We start from the raw sequence: 22,183 nt of genomic DNA on the forward strand, positions 1-22,183 counted from the left end.
TTATACATAGAGAACCCCAAAAACTCCACAGAAAAGCTAATTCAACTCATCAATCAGTTCAGTAAAGTGGCAGGATACAAAATCAACACGCAAAAGTCAGTAGCCTTCCTATACACAAACAATAAATCTGAAGAAGAAGAAATCAAAAGACCATCCCTTTTGTTATTGAAACAAAAAAAATCAAATATTTGGGAATAAATCTAACAAAAGAGGTAAAGGACCTATACAAAGAAAACTATAAAACACTGTTAAAAGAAATAGAAGAAGACACAAAGAAATGGAGAGACATCCCCTGCTCATGGATTGGAAGAATAAACATTATTAAAATGGCCATCCTACCAAAAGCAATATACAGATTCAATGCTATTCCAATCAAAATTTCAATGTCATTCTTCAAAGAAATAGAACAATTATTGATGAAATTCATATGGAATCACCAAAAACCCGAATAGCCAAAGCTCTCCTGAAAAAAAAGAAGGGAATGGAGGCATCAGACTCCCAGACTTCAAACTATACTACAAAGCCATAATCATCAAAACTGCATGGTATTGGAACAAGAACAGACATACAGACCAATGGAATCGAATAGAAAATCCAGAAATAAACCCACAGATTTATGGTCAACTAATCTTTGACAAAGGAGCAAAGAATATGCATTGGAGCAAAGAAAGTTTGTTCAATAAATGGTGCTGGGAAAACTGGGTCGCTACATGCAAAAGAATGAAGCTTGACCACCACCTCACACCATACACAAAAATCAACTCAAAATGGATTAAAGAACTAGACATAAGACCTGAAACCATAAAATATATAGAAGGAAATATAGGCGAAACACTACGTGATTTGCACATCAAAGACATCTTTACAGACACATCACCCAAAGCAGTGATAGTGAAGGCAAAGATAAACAGCTGGGACTACATCAAATTAAAGAGCTTTTGCACAGCAAAAGAGACAATAACAAAAACAAAGAGAAACCCACCAACTGGGAGAACATTTTTGCACCAACACTAATGATAAAGGACTGATCACAAAAATATGCAAAGAGCTGATGAGACTCAACAACAACAAAGAAAATAATCCAGTCAAAAAATGGGCAGAAGAGCTTAAAAGAAACTTCTCTGAAGAGGAAATGCAAATGGCCAACAGGCATATGAAAAAATGTTCAACATCACTTGTCATCAGGGAAATGCAAATCAAAACTACCATGAGATACCATCTTACACCAGTGAGAATGGCACATATTAAAAAAACTAGCAACAACAAATGTTGGCGAGGGTGTGGAGAAAAAGGAACTCTTCTGCACTGTTGGTGGGAGTGCAAACTGGTCCAACCACTGTGGAAAGCTGTATGGAGATTTCTGGACCTACTAAACATAGAGCTTCCATATGATCCAGCAATTCCACTCCTAGGTATTTACCCAAAGGACACAGAAACATCAATTCCAAAGAACACCTGCACCCCTATGTTTATAGCAGCACTGTTTACAATAGCTAAGCTTTGGAAACAACCCAAATGCCCAAAGTAGATGACTGGATCAAGAAGATGTGGTACATATATACCATGGAATATTACTCAGCATTCAAAAAAGATAAACACATGCAATTTGCAGCAACATGGATGGCGCTGGAAGGGATCATGCTCAGCGAAATAAGCCAAAAAGAAAAAGAAAAATACCGGATGGTCTCACTCATAGCAGGAATCTAGAAAACTTAAATAAGGGACCAGGGAAATGAATAACTATAAGAAAGTGAAAATCAAAATCAACAAAAAAACTATGAACCAGAGACACTTTTAGGGGGGCGGGGGTGGGAGGGGAGGGATTGGGGTCAGAATGGGGGGCTGCAATTGTATGGGGAATATAACAATAAAATTTATTAAAAAAAAAAAAAAAAAAAAAAAATGACAAATAAGATAGGGATTTTAAGGGCCTCTCCTGGTGGCGCAGTGGTTGAGTGCTGGGTTGCGAAGCTGCCCGCAGCCTCTGCAACGTTGTTCGATCCCCGGCCGCCAGTGAGGGTCCCACATGGCACGCAGACCTCTCCTGCCGCCCGCTGCTCCCCTCAGCAGTGTACTTCGTCAGTCTGCCTGCTCTGTTCTCCTATCTGACTCTGGTGAATTCTCTCACCATTCCGCACTTCTGACTGTACCCAGTTTTTGTATAAATAAATAAATAAATCTTAAAAAAAAAGGAAAAAAAGAATTTAAGATAAAGATTTTAAAATGCCCATGAGAGGTGATCATTTTTTAAAAAATCAAATTTTACTGACTTACCCCTCATTTATGGAACTACATAACGTCAGGAATACAACGTCACACCTCGACATATGTATATGCTGCTTTCACCAACCACCAAAATTCTGGTGCCATCACACTATCAAATTAATCCCCTCTATCCAAAGAACCACCCCCTCTTCCTCTCTGGTAGCACTATATTTTCCCCAGAATCTAATTTTTTTGTTGTTGTATTTTGCCATTTTGTTTGCTTTGGTTATTTATATTCCACATATGAGTAAAATCAACAATTGTCTTTCATTTTCTAACTTATTTCACTTAGCATAATCAATTCAAGTTTCATCCATGTTGCCACAAAAAAATGATTTCATCTTTTCTAACAGATGAGTTGTATTCCATTGAGTATATATAAAACTTTATCTTTACCTAGTTATCCACCAATGGACATTTAGGTTAATCTCATCACTTGGCTATTGTCAATAGTGTTGCTATGAATATAGTGGTGCATATGTCTTCTCAAATTAGTGTTTCCATAGTCTTTGGTAAATACCTAGGAGTGGTATAGCTGGATAATACAGTATTTCCACTTTTAGTTTTTAACCAGAGGTAATTTTTGACTTTGTCAAAATAGTGGCTAAAGTAGTTTTCAAGTACTGACAATGTAATTTAGTGCTTTATAGAGTCATATTTTTCTTCTGCTTAGTAATATTTTAATGAGGGCAGAAGACAGGTTGTAGTGGTTTCATAAGTTAATGGGAAGTGAAAAGTAGAGGTAGCAAATAGAAGTTACTCTTTGAGAAAACTAGACGATGAGGGGGAGTAGGTAGTGTATCAAGAAGGACTTAAGTGCTTTTTAAAATGCAAGAGATTTGAGTACAATTATGTGCTGGTAAGAAAATATCATCTAAGACAAAAAGATTAATAATAAAAGGATTGGAAAGAACTTTATCAAGCAAGTTTCCAGAGCAGTTAAGAAGGGAAAGAATACAAATCACATCAGGAAGAATCCAACTCAGGGATACCTCTGTGTAGCAAGGAGGGTGTTGAGGGCACATGTAGGCTATTCCCAGATGTACAGGGAGATCCCAATTAGAATCCATGGCTCCTAGTATTGGCTTATTTAATGCTTAAAACAACTAAATATGAAGTTTTATATTTCAGTGATAAACAGACTTTAAAACAGGGCAAGATAATTTGCCCAAGTTTACCTTGCAGGGAAATGGAGGAACTTGGGTTTAAACCCTTCTCCCTGGATCCAGAGTCAATATTCTTGACATTTATATTTAAATGTACTTTTTGAACTAAATGAACTTATCCTTTCTTTGTGAATTTCCAATCTCCCCCCACTCTTTGATTCCTCATTGGGGATAGAAGGGTGGAGAGGCATTGGGAAGAGGAAAAGGGGTTGAGAAGGGATAATGGTTAGAAAATGAATAAGGGGAGATGGTGAAAGCCAAGGTTGAGGCTGTGTGTGTGCAGCAGCTTCAGGTATCTATTATCAGCCAACACTGAAGTGCTTTATAAGTGGAATATTTGATGAGCACAAAATTTTGGTCAACCCTGTCCAAACACCATCAATATCTTTTACTGTCTTTTATTTTTCAGAGCTGTGCACAAGTGAATTCTGATCAATTTAAGAAAAAATTAAAGACTACTTTTACATCCATGACTAAGTTGTGTCTGCTGAGTTGAGGCTTTGACAAATAGCCAGGGTTTCCCAGGTGCCCTGGTCACAACAAAATAAGCCAAACAACTTTTTATAACATACTTGAGGGCCAAAATATCACTTTTTTTCTGGTGAAAGAACCATTTGAATAGGCACAGCATCTGTGAGGAACACTCATAACCCCTTTCAACTTTTGCTTTAAGAATTTCAGAGGCAAGGGCCTCCCTGGTATTGCAGGGGTTGAAGTCTCAGTGCGATCAAGCTATTGCCAGCCCCTTGGTGTGATTTTGATCCCCTGCCAGGGAGCTTCCCACAGGGCACAGCAGACCTCTCCTGTCTCGCCCATTTCACCCCTAGCAGTGTATTTCATTATATCTACTTGTTCTGCTCCCCACTCTGTTGCTGGTGAATCCTCTCAACCCTGAACATCTGGTCTACACCCCAGTTCTTGTATGCATAAATAAATAAAAGTAAATTAAAAAAAAATAATATCAGAGGCCAGGGAGCTTTCTGACAGAATCCTGTGCTCTGTGATTCACAAAATGGAAATCTGGCATCACGTGCCAGTGACATTTACTTCTGTGGCAGCTCAAGCAGCAAAAGGCCATATGCCATACACCTCAGATCCAGCAAGCCACACAAATGGATGCATGACAAAGAGATGAAGAAAATAGGAGCACAGTGTTCTTGGGAGTTGATTGCCTCCAGCACATAAAACACAAAATCACTGTGGCAAGAATCAAGTCTTCGCACTCTTATAGTACTCTTGGGAAAGGTATATTTTTTTCTAATTTCAGAGAATGTTGGGTGGTAAAGGTAAAATTCAAAAGATAATTTTTGGGAACTGCATGATGTGCTCGATGTTATATGCCTGCTACACAGGCATGTGCTTATTGGGAGTGTTTGGTGACAAAGCAGTCATCTAAATAGCAGGGGCTGCTGGAAGCCACACCAATTCTCCATACTTCTGGAAGGCCTCTTAGCAGTCATCCTGTGAAGGGATAAGCATAATGACTGGCCTTATTTTCCCCACAGACCTGGAAAAAAGACCAGTGGGAAAGTAGACTACTCCCCAAATGGCCAGGCTTTGTGGGATAAGCAGCCCTGAGAGGGATATAAGAAAGTGTGAATGTGACAATTTTTTTTTTGACTAGGGACTGAAACCACACAATTTAGAAAAGAGTAATTTAGTTTTCTTGCATCTGCTCAATGTCTTCGAGGCTATTTATTCACCTTATAGGTGGAAAATAATTACTCTGTCATTTCATTAAGAATGGCAAAGTTACCTGATAACTCCTTCAAGTACTGACACATGAAAAAGAGATTATATTCAAAGGGTTTGAGTTTTTCTCAAATAGGAAACTGACATTTTGAGCAAGAAAATTCTTCTATAGAATTGCAAAATACTTAGCACCTATGGACTCCAGAAATGGAACAGTGATCATCCCACATTAAAATGTTGTAAATTAATTCAGTTTATTGGTCACATGGACTATTTTACATAATGAGCGAATTAAACATTTCTGCCCATCTATTCATTCAACATTCAGCCTAAAGTAATTGGGCAGATACTACTTAAGAAGCACCTGGAGGATATTAAGAAATAAAAGCTGTAGTTCTTGGTCCCAACATATTTATTCCAATGACTCCCAATGACTTAATTTAGAAAGATAGATTTGTAAATAAACAACTACTATTACACAGCTAGAAGATAATTTCCAAAATAAAATTTTAGTTCCATGCTGTGGGGGTAGAGGTGAAGAAATTTATTCCAAATGAAAGGGACCGCTTACCTCTCTTATTGGGGTGGCACTTGTGTGAAATCCTAAAGTTGGATTTCAAAGGCAGATGAGAGAAGACATTTCTGGCAGAGGGAAGGAGGATAATGAATGCCGAAGACATGAAAATACTATCGTGTATATATGGAATGGTATATACATATATGCCCAGTATATGCAGAGCTCAGGGCAGGAATGGGGTAAACATGTGGGCTTGGAGCAGTAAAAGTACATTAGGCTTATTAAAGAGTAGTCTGAATATCTCATCAAGGCCATGCAACTTTGTGACTCAGGCAGTAAAGTTCCACAGATGGGTTCAAAGAGAGAATGGTATGGTTATTTCTGTGTCAGAGGATATTTGGAAAGTTACAACTGCAACAATTGGTGTCCATTATTGCCACACTACTGCTGAATAACAAATAATCCTCAAAGCTAAGACGTTCTCACAGGTCTATCGTTCAACTGAGTAGCTGTTTTAACCTGTGTAATTCTGTGGGCTGACTGAGAAAACTGTGCTTCTTATGTTCTCCTAGACTCTATAGCAAAGGGGCAGTAGATGCTGAAGCAAAATGCAAGAGCCCAAACCAACTACATGAGCATTAGTAAGGTCTGCGCTCCCTTCATATCCATAAACATCTCACTGGCACAAGAAAGTCACTCAATCAAGTCAAAAGTTAAAGGACAGATAAAACACACTTCACTCATGTTGAGGTCATGGGGAGGATATGGGATTTATCACACCCATGAGCAGTGTAGAACTATAATCAGACATTCAATTTACATATTTGGAGTGAGAGAAAAAAATCTGAACCCAGGAAATAATAAGGAAGAAGACCTCATAGCAAGAGTAGTGACTATCCATAAACTCTGAACCAGGTCCTGTTCCAAGAAGCCTGACAATTATGCAGACAATTGCAGTTCATGATGGTAAGTTCAGGGTTTGGGTTTTCACAGGGTTGGAGCATGGAGTGTCCTTGAGGAATTTCTAAGATAATTGTTGCCATAAGTTTGCAGGTCTGAGGACATTCCTAAGGGAGGATGGGTGCTGGTTAGTGTGAGTGTGCTGCCTAGTCAAATTCCTCGCATATAGTTTAACTGACCAACTTCTATTACTGATAATTTTAGTTTTACCAAAACTGCACCAAAAACACACAGAAATGATAAAAGAAGGGGAGAAAAATTAAAGAAGGAACTAGTAATTTGGAATTCACATCTCTCAAATCCAAGTTTTCATGCTGTTTTTGGTCTCTAGGACATTTGCCACAAAAGAAGAAGGAAACAGCTACTGAACTTAGGCTTATTTTGATGACTTCTTCTTGCCTCTCAACCAGTGCTGCTGCTTTTGGCTTGTTTGATTAGTTGGCTCCATGCCTGAGGATAGAGCAGGCAGGCTAATGTGTGGTGCTGAGCCACGCAGCAGTGCTGCAGCTCCCATTTGCTAAGATGATGGTCTTAACCCATCATTCACTGTTGTTCATATGTAAAAGTATAAAATCTACACATGCATAATAGAAATATACATTAGTAATTGAATTGTGAACATTTAAATAATTAAATATATATTTAACTCCCTGCCCCCTAGATGTGCTAGGTATTTTTTGCAAGGGTTATTTGATAATCTCACTTTTTGATCTTCTACCATCTTTGGCTCTTGTACTAGCATCTTAGCTAATGACTTTAGCCCCTTATCTCTCATTTTGACTCCTTATTTCATCTAGAGTCACTATCACACCCCAACTTCTGGCATGCTCAGATGCTAATAAGATGCACCTATGTGACAGTATCTCTATGTTCTTCTGTTCTACCTGAGGAAAAGCATTCTTTTGCAGCAGTGCACTCTCAACTCCCATTTGACATAATTTACTTTGCAATTACAAGATAAATATTTTCTTTCAAATCGAGGAGGACTTGTATTTCATGAGAGATTCCCATCTAATGGTACCCTTCTTAGCTATCCAAGTCTGATTTCCATCTGCCCTTTAATTTAAAATGCCTAAATTTCATTATGCCTTACTTAAAATGTAGGTAATTTGCTTTTAATTGGACATATACTAATAAAATGGTATCTGTGCCTTTATCAAATCCCTCATATAATCCCAATGGAGTATGGAATTCAGGTCATAGGAACCGGTTAACAATTCATACAGAGCCCCAAAGTGTAGTTAATGAAAGGGAAGAAGTTTCAAATGACACCAAATAGAGTTATATAGAACAGTTAACTTACAGAGCCATCATTATTTCATGTTTAGGGATGATCTTCAATTGTGCCAAGGGACTAATGTATCTCATTGCTGTCCAGCAGAAGAATCTATCAATTTTCTTTTTGTCATTGACATTTCTCAACTTAGCATGTTATATGCAAAGAGAAATATACTGGCTTTATAAAGATTTTAGAAATGAGATCTCTCGGACAGACCTTGAACATGAAGGAACCAACAATATGTATATTTCTGTCAGACCTATCCAAAATTATTCATTAGACTCACTCATGGTAAATATTTTTAAATGCTTTAGTAAAAGATAACATTGAGAAAGCAAAACATGCTAGCAGTGTTTTCAGGTAATTAAACCTAACAGTGCATCTTTAAACAGATTTTAAACCTGTTAAACTATTAAACATCTTAATCATTTCTTATGGTATTTATGAACACGGTCAAACAAATCTAATTCTTTCTAAAGGGGTCAGGGTACTCATAGACTCTCCCTTCATAAGGAGATATGACCAGGCTGTTAATGGTTTTATCCCTGGATATTACCTGGAAACGGACCACTTTATGGTCATCCCTATGTTTCTCATTAAAGTTGCACAGATCCTGTGTAGCTGTGAACACTAAGATACACAGAGATGCATTCTGGCAAGTTAATTACTATATCTGAGAGAGAAGCTTCTCTACCTTTCATGAGAATGTCTGTCATCAGTGTTGCTCTGAGTATCATTTTCTTCTCACTCATCACTGCTTCTCAGAGGCATCTAGAATCCTGTCACCTGGTGCTTGTTTCTGGGTAGACTGAGCCATATAGTTTATCTGTCTGACAAGGTTCAGGGCTCGGAGCCAGACTAGACATATTTATGGTGGTAATTCTCCTCTCCTCATCTCAGACATGAGGAATCCGAAGTTGATTGTTGAATTGTGTACACATAGTCATCCAATTGGAAGGGGGCTCCTGGACATTTAAATGACCAGTGTGGCCTGCCTCAGAGACATACCTAAGCCACTAAGTCACCTGCAGGATTGTATAGGGTGACACAAAGTCAACCTTTGAGGATCTAATCTTGGGAAATACTGTTATTACTATTATCACGACCACCGGTTTACAGAAGAGAATGGTGGCTGAAGGAAATGTTTAAGGCCACAATGCTGGTGAAGGACCACCACACTGGATAGCTCCCCAAAGCTCTTGCTGCTTTCAGCCTTCTTTCTATCTTCTCCACCTTGCATTCTCAAAGTGGAGGTAAAGTGGAGGGGGAGAGTGCATGCATTGGGTGAAATGTAGTCCTTAGAGGAGCAAAAAATCTTACTCTTTTCATGTATAAAGCATGGATATATACATAGTGCATAAACTGATAACAATACATCTGCATAATTAAAATTACAGGATAAAAAGTGTTGAAAATGGATGCCTGGGGGGTAGTAATGCCAAAGAGATTAAAAAATACTGCTTTAAACTATATTGCCCCCCCCCCAACCACCGCCTTATCTTGGTCAGGTCCAGCTTACTCATAAAAAATATTATTTCTTTTTAGAAAGTTTAATACTGGGACCTACGTAAAAAGATACCTCTTGGAAAAAAGTAAGTATAAGTCAGTCTCTTGTAGTCTTTCAAATGTCTCTAGATAGCATAATTGATATCGATGAGGACTATAAGGACACATGCATTGATTATTGTCCAACCTAAAATGACAAATTTCATGAAAAAAGGTTTACCTTAAATGACTAAATTAAAGCACTCAATTAAACACACACACACAAACACATACACTTGCTACCTATCCAACAGGAAACATCATGTAACACATTTGCTTCTAGAGGAGGGTTGATCTCCTTACTGCCAAACCTCAAATCCTTTGTGCAACATGACCAGCCTTTTGAACAAATACTTGTAAATGACCCAGAGAGCTGAAAAATGGTTAAACTCATTGTAAGACATTAGGGCCTTTTAAAAGACTTCTCTTCTACTTAAATATTCATGCTTCAATTAAAACGTACACCTACTTTATTAGTCACACCAGGCCCTGTTCAGATCAATAACAGCAGCACTAGATGGAATTCTAATGAAGATAAACAACGCAGAGTCCTTCCCAGCTTCCCCTGGGCACTGACGTACAAAGCCTCCTTTCACAACTTGCTGCAAGATATTTTACAGTCACCTGCCTCATGCAAATGAGAAGATTCATGTTTATTCATGCTGAGAGTCACAGACCACCTTTCATTCCCTAGGCCAGCTCAGCTAACCAACAGAGCGCTGTCTGCACCATTATGAAGTAAGCTGGCCTAGGAAGCGGACTTGTGAATATATAATTGCTCCCTGAGAAGCATGCACACAAAGTCAGTAAGCTGCAAGCAGATTGAGAAGTGAACATATTTCCCTTTTTAATCCATGTGTTTGTTACCTTTAAGCTTTCACTCTCTCTTATACACTATACTAGAATCCATTAGATATGACTTGTTAGTAGTTATTTTCCATGGATAATCATCTAGGGGACTTCTCAGGATACTTGCTCTGTCCTCCGCTCCAATTCTTTCTAATTGAGATTTTCTCCCACTGATTCAGATGAAGCTTTTAGCTTAGCCAGGAGCAGCTGTGGTTTTGTTTGATGGGCCTGGGTTCTCCCGTGCAGTGTCTCCTATTTTAAAGAATGCTTTCTCATCTGCCAGCCTGAGATTCTAACCTCTATTGTGCGTGCTTTGCTTATTATGCCACCGGGTGATGTTTTAAAACAGTGCCTTTTGCTGCAGAGTCACAACATTTTTTGAATCATTAGTTTCTTCCACTTTTGTAATTTGAAAACATGACAAAGTTATTTGATCTTATTTTCTAATGTCAATTTTCATAGTATCTAAAGTAACACCAATGCTATGAACAAGTATTTTGTTCTAGAAGGACTAACCATCCCAAGAGAGGTATGGACAGCTAAGAAATTGCCAGAGAGGTTTTAGTAAGGTGAGAATTATGGGAGGGGCCTGTTGATTTTAAGGTTGCTTCCCATGGCTAGTCACATGGAAAACTAAGGTGCTTTATAAAGTCGTTTGGAGGAAGACCCCAGCAACATCCCTTAACTTTTCAGCTTAAAGTCTATTCCTGGCAAAGTTAAATGAGCTATTTAATTAAAAAGCTTTTCTGCTTTTGTTTTACAATTTGTTATTTTTTAAAATTGTATTGTTTTTGTTTATGTAACAGTGCTACAACATTGTGTATGATTTAGGGGTAAAGATTCACACTTATTCAAATGTATGTTATCATATTACACCCACCACCAAAGAACCCATAATCCTCCACTACAGTCCATTAGGCCCCCTTTACCCTTCGTTTCTACCCCACCCCTTCTGGTAGCCTCAATTTTGCAGCCAGATTTCTATGATTTGTTTCGGTTTATCTTTGTCTGATCCTTTGTTTTGTTTCTTTATATTCCACATATGAGTGAAATCATCCAGTGTTTGTCTTTCTCCTTCTGATTTCACGTAGCATAATCCCCTCCTGTTTCCTCTTTTTTTAAATAACTGATTAATATTCCATTGTATATTTATACCACATGCTCTTATAGAATGGTTTATCTTATTACACATAAAAAGAACACATTGCAAATGCATATTTTATTTCCTCAAAGAATTTTTATATTTATTACTTCAAATTAATACCATTCTGCCAAAAGAGAGGGTGATGGGATACTAGTGTCCAATTTTTAAAAAAGTTTTTCAGGCATAGATTTCCCAAGCAAAACCAGGATTGGGTTTTATAGACCAATGAACATACTATTTCATCAGTGCATGCAATTTGCATTAGTTGGTGATAAGTGTTACATTGTTAGCTGACAGTAATTCTATGGACATGATTTGCCTTTCCTGATCAAAATTGTGTTAAGAAAAATGTTCATTGATAACTGTGGCTACCCCCCAAATAGAACTGGAATGTGCTGCATTTGGGGACTGGAATAATGGGGGCTTCAAAAGCCCCCCAGGTGAGTCATTTTACAAGCTGAGAAACACTATTACACACACATATATTTTAATGTGTATATCCTTGCCAGGATTTTTAAGGTGCAGGGAGCCAAAAGCTTTCAGTGAGATTCCCATACCTGTTTACTTCCCTATATAAAATGAGGACTTCAAAGGAATGACTATAGGGCCACTTGTGTGCTAAGGTATCCAGCTACAGCTAGGTTTCTCTAATTCCCATAAAAATGAATAATGCATGCTCTAAAATATTGGTAATAAAAGGCAAAAACAGAATTCAGACTCAATGGTCTGAATCAATGGATTATTCTGCAGAGATTGCTATATTGAGAAACTGAAAGTACTTTTCAAAGCATAAATATTTTAATCACTCCATAATTCTACTTCTCTTATACAAATAAAAAAAAAAATCTCATCTGCTGCTTCCAAGTCGAGAGCAGCAGGAAGTATTCTGCCATTCCAAATGCTCACTTTGAGCATGAGCATTATCGACCTGGCACTAAATTATCCACAAAGTAGTGTCTGTCCCAAGCAAAGTAGGTTATAGAAATGATGCCTGGTTCAGCTAGAAATTAACACTGTTTGTTGGACAAAACAAAAATTAGGATGGATATTGCTTCTCCAGTTATGAGGTAAAGAAGACAGATAGCTAACTAAGCCCTTCTTACAGAACCCTGGGTCTCAGGTCAACAAATACACCTTCCATGCTTCTGTTCCATGTGGCAGGAACCTGAGGGTATATCTAAGACAGCTCAAAAGAAATCATGTCTCATATTGGATTCTTTTAAAATATCTCTGAACCTAAGTTTGGATATCTCAGGTAACAAGACAAATATTACATTTACTAGTAACTCCAAATCTAGATTTGTTCCTAAATTCAATCTCTTCTCCTACCAAGTTAATAACAAGAAGAAAAGTGACCTGATTAAAATTTCAACTCATCTCTTTTTTCAATTTATTATCTGGTAAGGCAGAGCAGTGGCTGATAGGCAGCAGGAAAAACTCAGGAAGACATTCTTCAAACTCAACTAAAGGCTCTCACACAAGGCTCTTCTCTTTTGTAAAGGCTGATGGGGGCAGAACAGAGACATAAAAGTAAAGGGACATAATTATATGTGTAAATTTATTTCAGTATTTGAGCAACCACTAGCAGAACTCTATCACTGGTATTGTGCTGGTCTAATAGCTAAAAGGACAACAAAAATCTCATGTGACAATGTTTCATTAATTTAAATTGATACACACACCTACAAATTTAATATGCTTACAAATTAAATACACATTACAGTAGGCAGAATAATGCCCATATTCTAATCCCCAGAACCTTTGAATACATTACCTTCTATGGGGCAAAAGGAATTTAGGTTGCAGGTGACCTTGAGGTTGCTAATCAGCTAAAATTAAATGGTTTAAGGAAAAATATCCTGGCTTATGCTGGTGGTCCAGGGCAGGCATAGGGGTTCTCAAAAATGAATGATGGAGGCAAAAGAAGGATCAGAGCAATGAGGTGTGATGTGGGAAAGACTGGACTGTGGTTGCTGGTTTTGAAGATGAACAAAGAGGGCCATGTGCCAAGCAAAACAGAAGGTTTCAAGAACTTGGAAAGAGCAGAGGAAATAGATTCTCTTCTTAGAGCTGCAGCAGGATATAGCTCTGCTGACACCATGATTTAAGTCCAGGGAGACTCTTTTTGGTTCTGAACTATGGAAATGTAAGAAAATTAATTTGTATTGTTTGAGTCACCTCATTTGTTCTTTGTTACAGAGGCAGTAGAAAAATAATAATACCCACATGATAAAGTATACAACTGATATACTCTTTTGGTTACAAAAGTAAGATGGTAACAACATTTTAAACAGAAAAAAAGCAAATGGTAACAATGTCTCACGCAGAAACAAATCCCTTGTCCTCCCCATAGCTTATCCTCTGATACCCATCTTTAAGGAATGGATTTCTGGGACATGGGGTGGGGCCCTCTGCCTCTAGGCCCCCAGCTGCCTATTCACAGCCATAAACTGCCACTCCTACTTGGCAGCAACTGTGTGACAACAGATGCTAGTTTATGATCTGTAGATAATGCAACAAGATAGCACTAGGGCCATGTAAGAAACCTTACTCAAAACCTGGCTCTTAGATCTTGCTGCAGAGTATATTTGCAGCTATATAACAGTGAAAATAAGTTTCACTTTTAAAGAGTCACTTTAGGGAACTTGCTGTCATCTTCAGGACCTCTCCCTGTATAGGCAGGATATCACTGCCACCAACCTGAACACAAGCCCTTAAGAAACCATAACCATGCTCATTTCCCTCTATCAGCCCTGCTCGCCTCCTTCAGACTAATCATTCTGACTTCCTTTGCTAACAATGCATTCTTGGAACTTCACATCATTATCTTAGGTCATATAGGATTTAAATGTGTAAGTTCTCTTCCTCTTAAACCATTCCTTTGTAGGAATTTGATAACATTTCTCCATAAACCTTAATTGCACAGATCAACAACAGTATTTGCACCATTATCATTTATAAAAATGCAGATTTCTGGAACTGAGGAGAAGAAGGATGAATGAGATGCTCTCAGAAAGCAAGTGGACAACTGATGCCAAAGCACACAGCTCATGAGGTCTACTCTAGGAGAAGAGGGAGCAGAGAGAAACACAACCACTGTAGTCTGTAAAAGACTGAATTAACCAGAGGCAAAGTAGTCATAACCATTTAAGAGATTATTGATTTATTCTCTACTTTATCTTGGCTTGACTGTACAAAATTCTTCATGCCCTTTCCTCCCTTCTCCCAGGGATGATTTGCACCTGACTCTCAAAGTCACTCACAACCAAATCAAGTACACTCAAGAGGCTACCAGTATAATCACAAAGGAATTAATGGACATCTTCCCTCCATTTTCCTTCCCGACTTATGCTTGTCCTTAGGTACGGCTGATCCTTTGCAGCTGTAGATTGCAGCTTCCAGATCAGTGTTCTCCAGTGAGACATTGCTGAGACCTATGTCAATGATTATATAGATGGCCCATGCTGAGGTAGCTTGGAATTTGTCTGCTAAAACTGCAGGTAAGCACCTTATGCTGGTGAGACAGTGAGATCTGGGAATGAGCAGCATTTCCTTTTCCTGTTTTTATTTCTTCTTAACCAATATTGGCCATATATGGTAGAAAAGGATGAGATGAAATTCCAAGGAAGGGTGGCAAAGAGGCAAATATCCAGAATATCAGTAAAAATATCAAGTAGAGCTGGAAGGTGGATAGTATTGTACACCAAGCCCAAGCACCTGGAGGCCCACAAGATGACTGTGAAGACATACCTTTCTATTTTTAGAAAGTTATGTCCCTAGATCAGGTCAAGGGGTACCATGGAACTAGGTGATGGGGTTATACATTACCCAGATCAGTAGCAAATTAGAACAGCAGCAGGAAAATAGCAAATAGAGTAGCAAATTAAAAGTATTAAAAGTTGCAATATACCTGTCCCCACTCTGTTATTATTAGCAATGTCCTTATTTTCAACAAAGTGTTTATCTCAGGATAAAGATTTTGTTTATCTTGAAAACACACAGGATGCTTCTGCTTCCTCCTAGTTGATCAATACTGTTCTCTTCACTTAACATTCACACACAGACAAAAATGAGAAGTTCATTACACTCTTAAAGAAAACCAAAGGAGACTTTAGTTCAAAGAATCAAAGGTTTACTATAAACCAAGAAATGTTCCCTATATACATACTTACTCAACTCCTTAAAAAAATCTTGCATTTTAATAAAAACACTTGTTGATGGAAAAGCACAGATCTAAACATAATTAAAATTCTCAAAAAAAAAGTCCAAGTGACCAAAACAGAGCAGCCTTTCTGATTTCATTCTCCCAGTGCTGGCTACTTGCACAAGTGGAGGGAAGGCATTTTTTTCCAATAGATCTTGCAATACCCAGGCATCCTAGGCCAAAATCATGTGAGGAAAAATTTAATCTAAACAATATTTCTAAAGAAAGGGTCTCAGCTTAGTAAGCCAAAAGGAACAAAGCTGTCCAAACTTAACCCTAGGTATGAGAACATTACCAACATACAGCTTCATGTCTACATAGGTAGGTCATTCTTTCTACATTCTCAAAATAACCCAAAATCATAGCCATTATCATTCTCTCAATGTGCCATCTACCTTCCCACACACAGACACAGCCCAAGAACTATGTACACTGAGTCTCCTTTGGGAACATAGGCGCTCTGTCTCTCCCCTAGATTCACCTTACCTTGTTGAAGTCTTCAGAAGTTGCCCTCATTTCCTTCCATGTCTTATTCAAAAGCTGGATACAAATGCAGAAAAACTCCTCAAAGGATCTGTCATGGGCGAAGAACATTGGATGGAAGTCGTTGCAGGTCTCACTAGCTGGAAGAAAGAAAGAAAATAAGAGATGAAGTCTGAAAAGTGAAATGAGAGGACATTGCCACAGCATATGCTCCAGAGAAAGGTGGCAGGGGGCGTATTTGGTTTAAGCAGTGGTGGTAAAAAGACAGTTTGTAGAAGCAACCAATATTCTCCATGCTTTTAAGGTCAGAAGGTCAGACATACCCTTAGGCACATATTTTGACTGAAGAAAGTCAGCTCCTAATCCACCCCAGGACATGACCCATACAACTTTATTCCATGATCTTTGGAATTTGGTCATTGTATATGCATTCTTGACCTTAAAAACACTACAAAAATTGTCCTCTCAATCACAGTTCCTTCATCATCCTTAACTGACCCTTTCTGAACAGCATAACTAGCAGGAGATGAGCTTTCCTGAATGCACAATTAATTGCAACTTTGACAATGGCATTCTCTATTATTTCTCTAGGGGGCCCTTTTCCCTCCTAAGGCAGTAAGCGGGGGACATTTGAGCTCATTATCCATCTGATGCCATTAACCATTTGTTTTACATTCCCAGACACAGATGGCTAGAGGTCACAGCAATCCAAATGACTTTGAAGGTACAACTGGTCCAGTCCTGGCCATTCTTCAAGTCAGCTTGTACTGCCTCTGAGCCTTCTATTGCAGAGCTTCCTTGGGGCAGGTCTGGTGCTCTGAGCTCTAGGCACAGCCACCTCACTCCCTCTTCCCAGACTAGTGCTGCAGCCCTTCCCTTCTTTGCGGTTATATAAAGCTTACATTTTTATAGTCACTTTACATACATTTCATTTGATGTTTATTGTGCCGCTTATACTCATGTCTTATGCAGGTTCCTGGAGCCCAATGGATGAGGTTTTTGACACCTAATAACAGTAACCATAGTTTTTTTGTTTTGTTTTGTTTTGTTTTTTAACAAACCAATCTATAAGCTGATAATATATAGTGAAAGAATTCCTATTTTATTTGGAATTTTTCTAAAGAATAGTTTTCAAGGCCCCAAGTGGTAGAAATTAAACTCCTAGAGGCCCGGGGAGAGGGAAGGGGCAAAAATGGAACAAGGTTTATAGTCGAGGCCAACTGTTCTTGGGGAGAACCTGGCACACACCCTGGCCGATCCCACTTAAAGGAAACCCTCTGACACAAGCCCCGGGCCAGTGAACCCTGACAAACCTCAGGGGACATGGTGATAGGATCTGATCTGGCAGGGTCACAAGCAATAATACACCAACCTTGTCTATCTTCAACCTTTAGGAATACAGTCAGTTCTAGACCTCTGAAACAATTTGAAAAGCAACAAAGAGGTTTGAGTTTGTGAAGCTCATCCCTTCTGAAGGATGCAACTTGATATCTATATGAAAAGTCAAGATCCATGAATGTTATTTTCTTCCAGACATGGCAAGGGTATGGGTAAGCGGCAATATGCAGTCCTGTAGAAAGAGTTTGGTTCTGGAGGCAGATTTGGGTTTAAGTCCAGCTCATGCTAATCAGGAACACTTCACTTCACCTTTCTGATCCTCATTTCTTAATGAAAAAATGGAAATGAAATCTTTTCTGGGTTTTCCGGAGATTTGGAGAGGATCATATGGCATTACTCATGGGAAAAGTTTATGTAAATAGAGAGGTGGTGGTAATAAAGAATTTTGTGCCAGCATATTCATTCCAAGAACATGGGTTGTTCTTTGATTGTCCCCCAATTCCTAGTCAAAGCTGTTCACATCTCAGAAATCAGGCAAGAACACATTGAGTCACCCTAACCCCAGTCTGTGTTACTGGCAGAGAAATAGTGAAAATGAACCTCCGACCTGAGACACAAAGCTATTTTAAGAACTTGGAACAAAAACACAGGAGAATTATGTGTTTGCTGCTCTGGGCAATGAGCTGTCAATTTCACTTTCATAAGCACTGAAGCCAATGAAATTTACTAGTCTATGAAGCTCTTGAAAATACTATTGCCACCCAAGAACTTATTATTAATCACATTATCACAGTATCTTTTTTTCCAGCCTAGTATGAGTATATGTGTACTTTATGCCTTTAAAATGTTATGGGATTATTGGAACTAAGATAACCAAACAAAACTAGACCAAACCCTGCTCTACCTTGGGTAAAGAGGGATGAAAGCAACATCATTGATAACAGAGAGTATGGTCAGTGCCTAACTCCTGAGGTACCTGTGATTTTTTGACTTCATGATAGTGCAAAACACTACACGGTCAGTAGAAACCACATTTTGATCAAATTTTGAATTCTGACCTTTAGTTGTACACCATATACTATGCTTTTGTGATGCTGGCAGTGGCTGCAAATCCCAGTCAGTCATGCAATTGTGAGGGTAAACAACCTATCCTGTACAGTGCATTCCACTGCCAGATTTGTTTGGATATTGTGCTTGTGTTTTCACAACCCATGATGTTTAGGCCTACCTGTGTCTGAGATGTTCAATGCTTTATTATAAAATAGGCTTTGTGTTACATAATGTTACTCAACTGTAGGATAATGTAGGTGCTCTAAGCACATTTAAAGTTATGTTCTGCTCTGATATTTAGTAGGTTAGATGTATTAAATGCATTTTTTACTCAAGATACTTTTAATTTACAACAGGTTAATAGAAATGTAATCTCATCATAAGTAAAGGAGATTTGCATTTGTTAGGAGTATCTGATGTGCCAAAGTCTCTACAGGAGTTAGCCTCTCAACTCAGGAGATAGATAACATGCTTATACTCATTTTATTTATGAGCAAGGTGAAACTTGGAGAAATTAAATCTTCTAACATGAGTTTCTTTTTTCAATGTGTCCCTAAATGAACATTTGAAACCTACAGCTTAAATGACCTAGTAGAAGGCTTCCTGACTTAGTTAACATCAAGGGCTCAGGGCATTTTCTTGATGTTACTGCTTTGAAGATTAACTTCTCTGTCCATTCTTGTAGATCATCTTGTGTTATACAGCAACCCAATATAAAACGGGTTGCCTGACTGTGGGCCCTCACCCGTGTTTTCAAAGGGGACTTATTAATGCTAAACTGCAGACACACACAAAAGGTTGATAAAATGTTTATTTACAAGGGAAGTGGAAATGGGGAAATGAATAACTCAGGGAGAAAAAGAGGGAGATAAGTTCGTAAATGAGTCCTCCCAGTTCCGCTGATCTGGAATCCCAATGACCTGCTGAGCTGGCGAAAAACCAAGTGCTGGCATGGCCAAAAGAGAGACCCCTGGTCAAATGGCCAGTTAAATACTCAAACAGAGAACATAGTTGCTTAACTCCGCCCTCAGGTTCTTGCAACCTTCCCTTTGGTGATCATGGGATTTGTAGTTCCCAGTGTCTTGATGGAGCATGGGTGGAGTCCACAAAGCCTGTATGGAGTTTGCTCAGGACATCTTTTCCCCCTAACAATTGCCCTCCTCCTTCAACCACAGTCTTGACCTCGGTGCAACAAGGTTCTCAGTAAATGCACAGCCAGCATCTGATGATGGACAATACCTGGCTTTGTGACAGGAGTACCAACAATAGTCATATGAGGGCCACCGACTACATGTCAGGCACTGGGTCTATGTTACTGTTACTTATTCTACAAGCACATGAGGATGATATCATCTATTTCCTGTCTTCCTCAAGATAGTCTCAGTTTCTGTACTACACCACATTTCCCTCAGATATTCAGTCCATGGGGAAGAGTACCACTGAGTGCATTTATTTGACTTATTTCTAGAAATTAAGAAGTTGGGTTACATGCTAACAGAATTCCAATTTTATTCTTTGTAACAATGTGTCTAAGCTAAAAAAAAAAGACAATACAATGGTTACATTCACACAGATCTGTACTCAAAGACCCAGTATGATGATCCAAGGCATGCTGTTTAATCTTAGACAATTAAAGTACCTGAAACTATTTTTGTAAAATACATAACCATATAAAGATTATAAACCACAAATTAAATTATGCATATAGAGTGTGTGGTAAGGTGTCTAACACATGGTGTAGGAATAGTAAGCAGTGGCTGTTAGATAGAATTCTTATCATTATTTGTGTACTATATAGTTTCTTAAAGGCTCTAGCAAGAGTGGAGATAATGAAGGAAAGAAAAATCTGGTAAATGGCCTTTGAAATCGTACCAATATGGAAGAGGTAGGGTTCACCAATCGTTCATGTTGGTCTTGTGAAAAACCTATGGAAGTATTTAGATCCCAAAGATAAAAATTCACATGTTAAAGCTGCATGTACATATCAGCAATGGCAAATCAGCATTGTTTCTACAGAAAACAGCTCCTGGCTCAGGAAAAGAATATAAATTGTAATATGAGGTGAGCCTTAATTCAAGTTCTCACTAGATAGGTGATGCAAATACTTCCTCATGTGTAAGAAGGATGTACTACTAGTAACTTTCTGAGATTGTAGGGAGTGAAGTACAGTTACATGCCATATAATGATGTTACAGTCAGTGATGGACCTTATATACCATGATGGTCCCCAAATTCCTGTTGCCTGGTAACAAGGTAGCCATCGTAACTTTGTAGCCATAACATCATAGAGCTTTGCACTGTATATTGCCTGTTTACCATGTCACTTGATACCATCTGTTTCTTTTATTTTTGATTTAACCTTCTTTTGCTTTGTTCACCATGTCTCCTAGGGATACAAAATCCACTGTTAACATTGCATTTACACAAGACAAAATTGCCCAAGAGGCATTTCTTAGAATGTATCCCTGCTCTTAAGCAATGCATGACTGTATCTAGCAGAGATTGGCTCTTGTCACACAGTAGGTGTAAGTACCCATCTTCTCTTCAAACCTCCAAATAATATCAAAGTCTGTGGGCTTTTTTGAGCTTTAGTTAAAGAAATCTTGACAATGGGTCTATTTAAGATGTGTAAGGAAAAGTGAGATAGTTTCCTGGATTTAGGGCCCAACACCTGAAGTAAATGCACTAGGGTGTAGAGCACTCCCTAGCCCATGAAGGAGGAAAGAATGGAAAAAGAGGTGAGGAGAGGTGAACAAGAAAATAAGGATCTGGAGAAAGTGCTCTATTTTCCTTTGTATTTTTGTGATTTGAAACCAGAACCTAAGTGACTAAAGAAAGTTGAGACAAGATGGTCATTGTTTGCAAAGAGATCAAGTCAGCTACAGGACATATTTACTGCAGGAGTGACTCAAAAGACTAATAGTTATGTCTGTGTTCCTACATAAGAGAAGTCAGCATTGGAAATGAAATTTAAATGCTGACATCACAGTGAATAAAAATACCGGATGGTCTCACTCATAGCAGGAATCTAGAAAACTTAAATAAGGGACCAGGAAAATGAATATAAGAAAGTGAAAATCAAAATCAACAAAAACTATGAACCAGAGACACTTTTGGGGGGTGGGGGGCGGGAGGGGAAGGATTGGGGTCAGAATGGGGCGTTTGCAATTGTATGGGGGAATATAAAAATAAAAATTTAATATTTGAAAAAAAAAAATAAATAAATTACTTTGTTGAAAAAAAAAAATGGTTAGGAAACTTATAATGTAAAAATGGCATTAGCTAGCAATTACTTAAAACCTTGTGCTAGGCACTCTTCTAAGAGCTTTAACTGTCCTATTGCTCTGTATCCTTGATAACAGTAATTATACATTCATCCCTATTTCACTGATGAAAAAACTCAGGAATGGTCAAGCCAAGCAACCTGTAGTGACAGGGCAAGAATCAAACCAGCATCCTCTTACCAGAATCAGTGTTTTCAATCTCCACATGAGAGATGGCTTGCCTCCATCCTAGATGTCTTCAAAAGGAAAAATAAGAAATGCAGCAAGGAATGAAGAGAGAACAAATCAAGAACAATTAGTTACTTGACCTGTGTTGGGGAGGAGAGGCATTTTCCCTTAACCCTCTGGGTTCTTCTTGGGGTGGCTGAATAATCAAATGAACATCAGACAGTAGAAAAATTAAACAA

At 38.4% G+C, this 22,183-nt stretch overlaps 1 protein-coding gene across 5 annotated transcripts in view; it reads right to left on the reverse strand.

Moving 5' to 3' along the window:
• ELMO1 (engulfment and cell motility 1) overlaps positions 1–22,183 on the reverse strand; it is a 521,159-nt gene that overhangs the window by 145,107 nt on the left and 353,869 nt on the right. For all 5 annotated transcript variants that reach the window (XM_054692471.1, XM_037510310.2, XM_054692473.1 and 2 more), the window contains exon 16: positions 16,108–16,244. In XM_054692471.1, the coding sequence (XP_054548446.1) occupies positions 16,108–16,244 (137 nt within the window). The remainder of the gene's footprint in view (positions 1–16,107; positions 16,245–22,183) is intronic.

The sequence above is a fragment of the Talpa occidentalis genome, unplaced genomic scaffold (assembly GCF_014898055.3).
Source record: "Talpa occidentalis isolate TD23 unplaced genomic scaffold, MPIMG_talOcc4v2.1, whole genome shotgun sequence".
NCBI classification, from domain to species: Eukaryota; Metazoa; Chordata; class Mammalia; order Eulipotyphla; family Talpidae; genus Talpa; species Talpa occidentalis.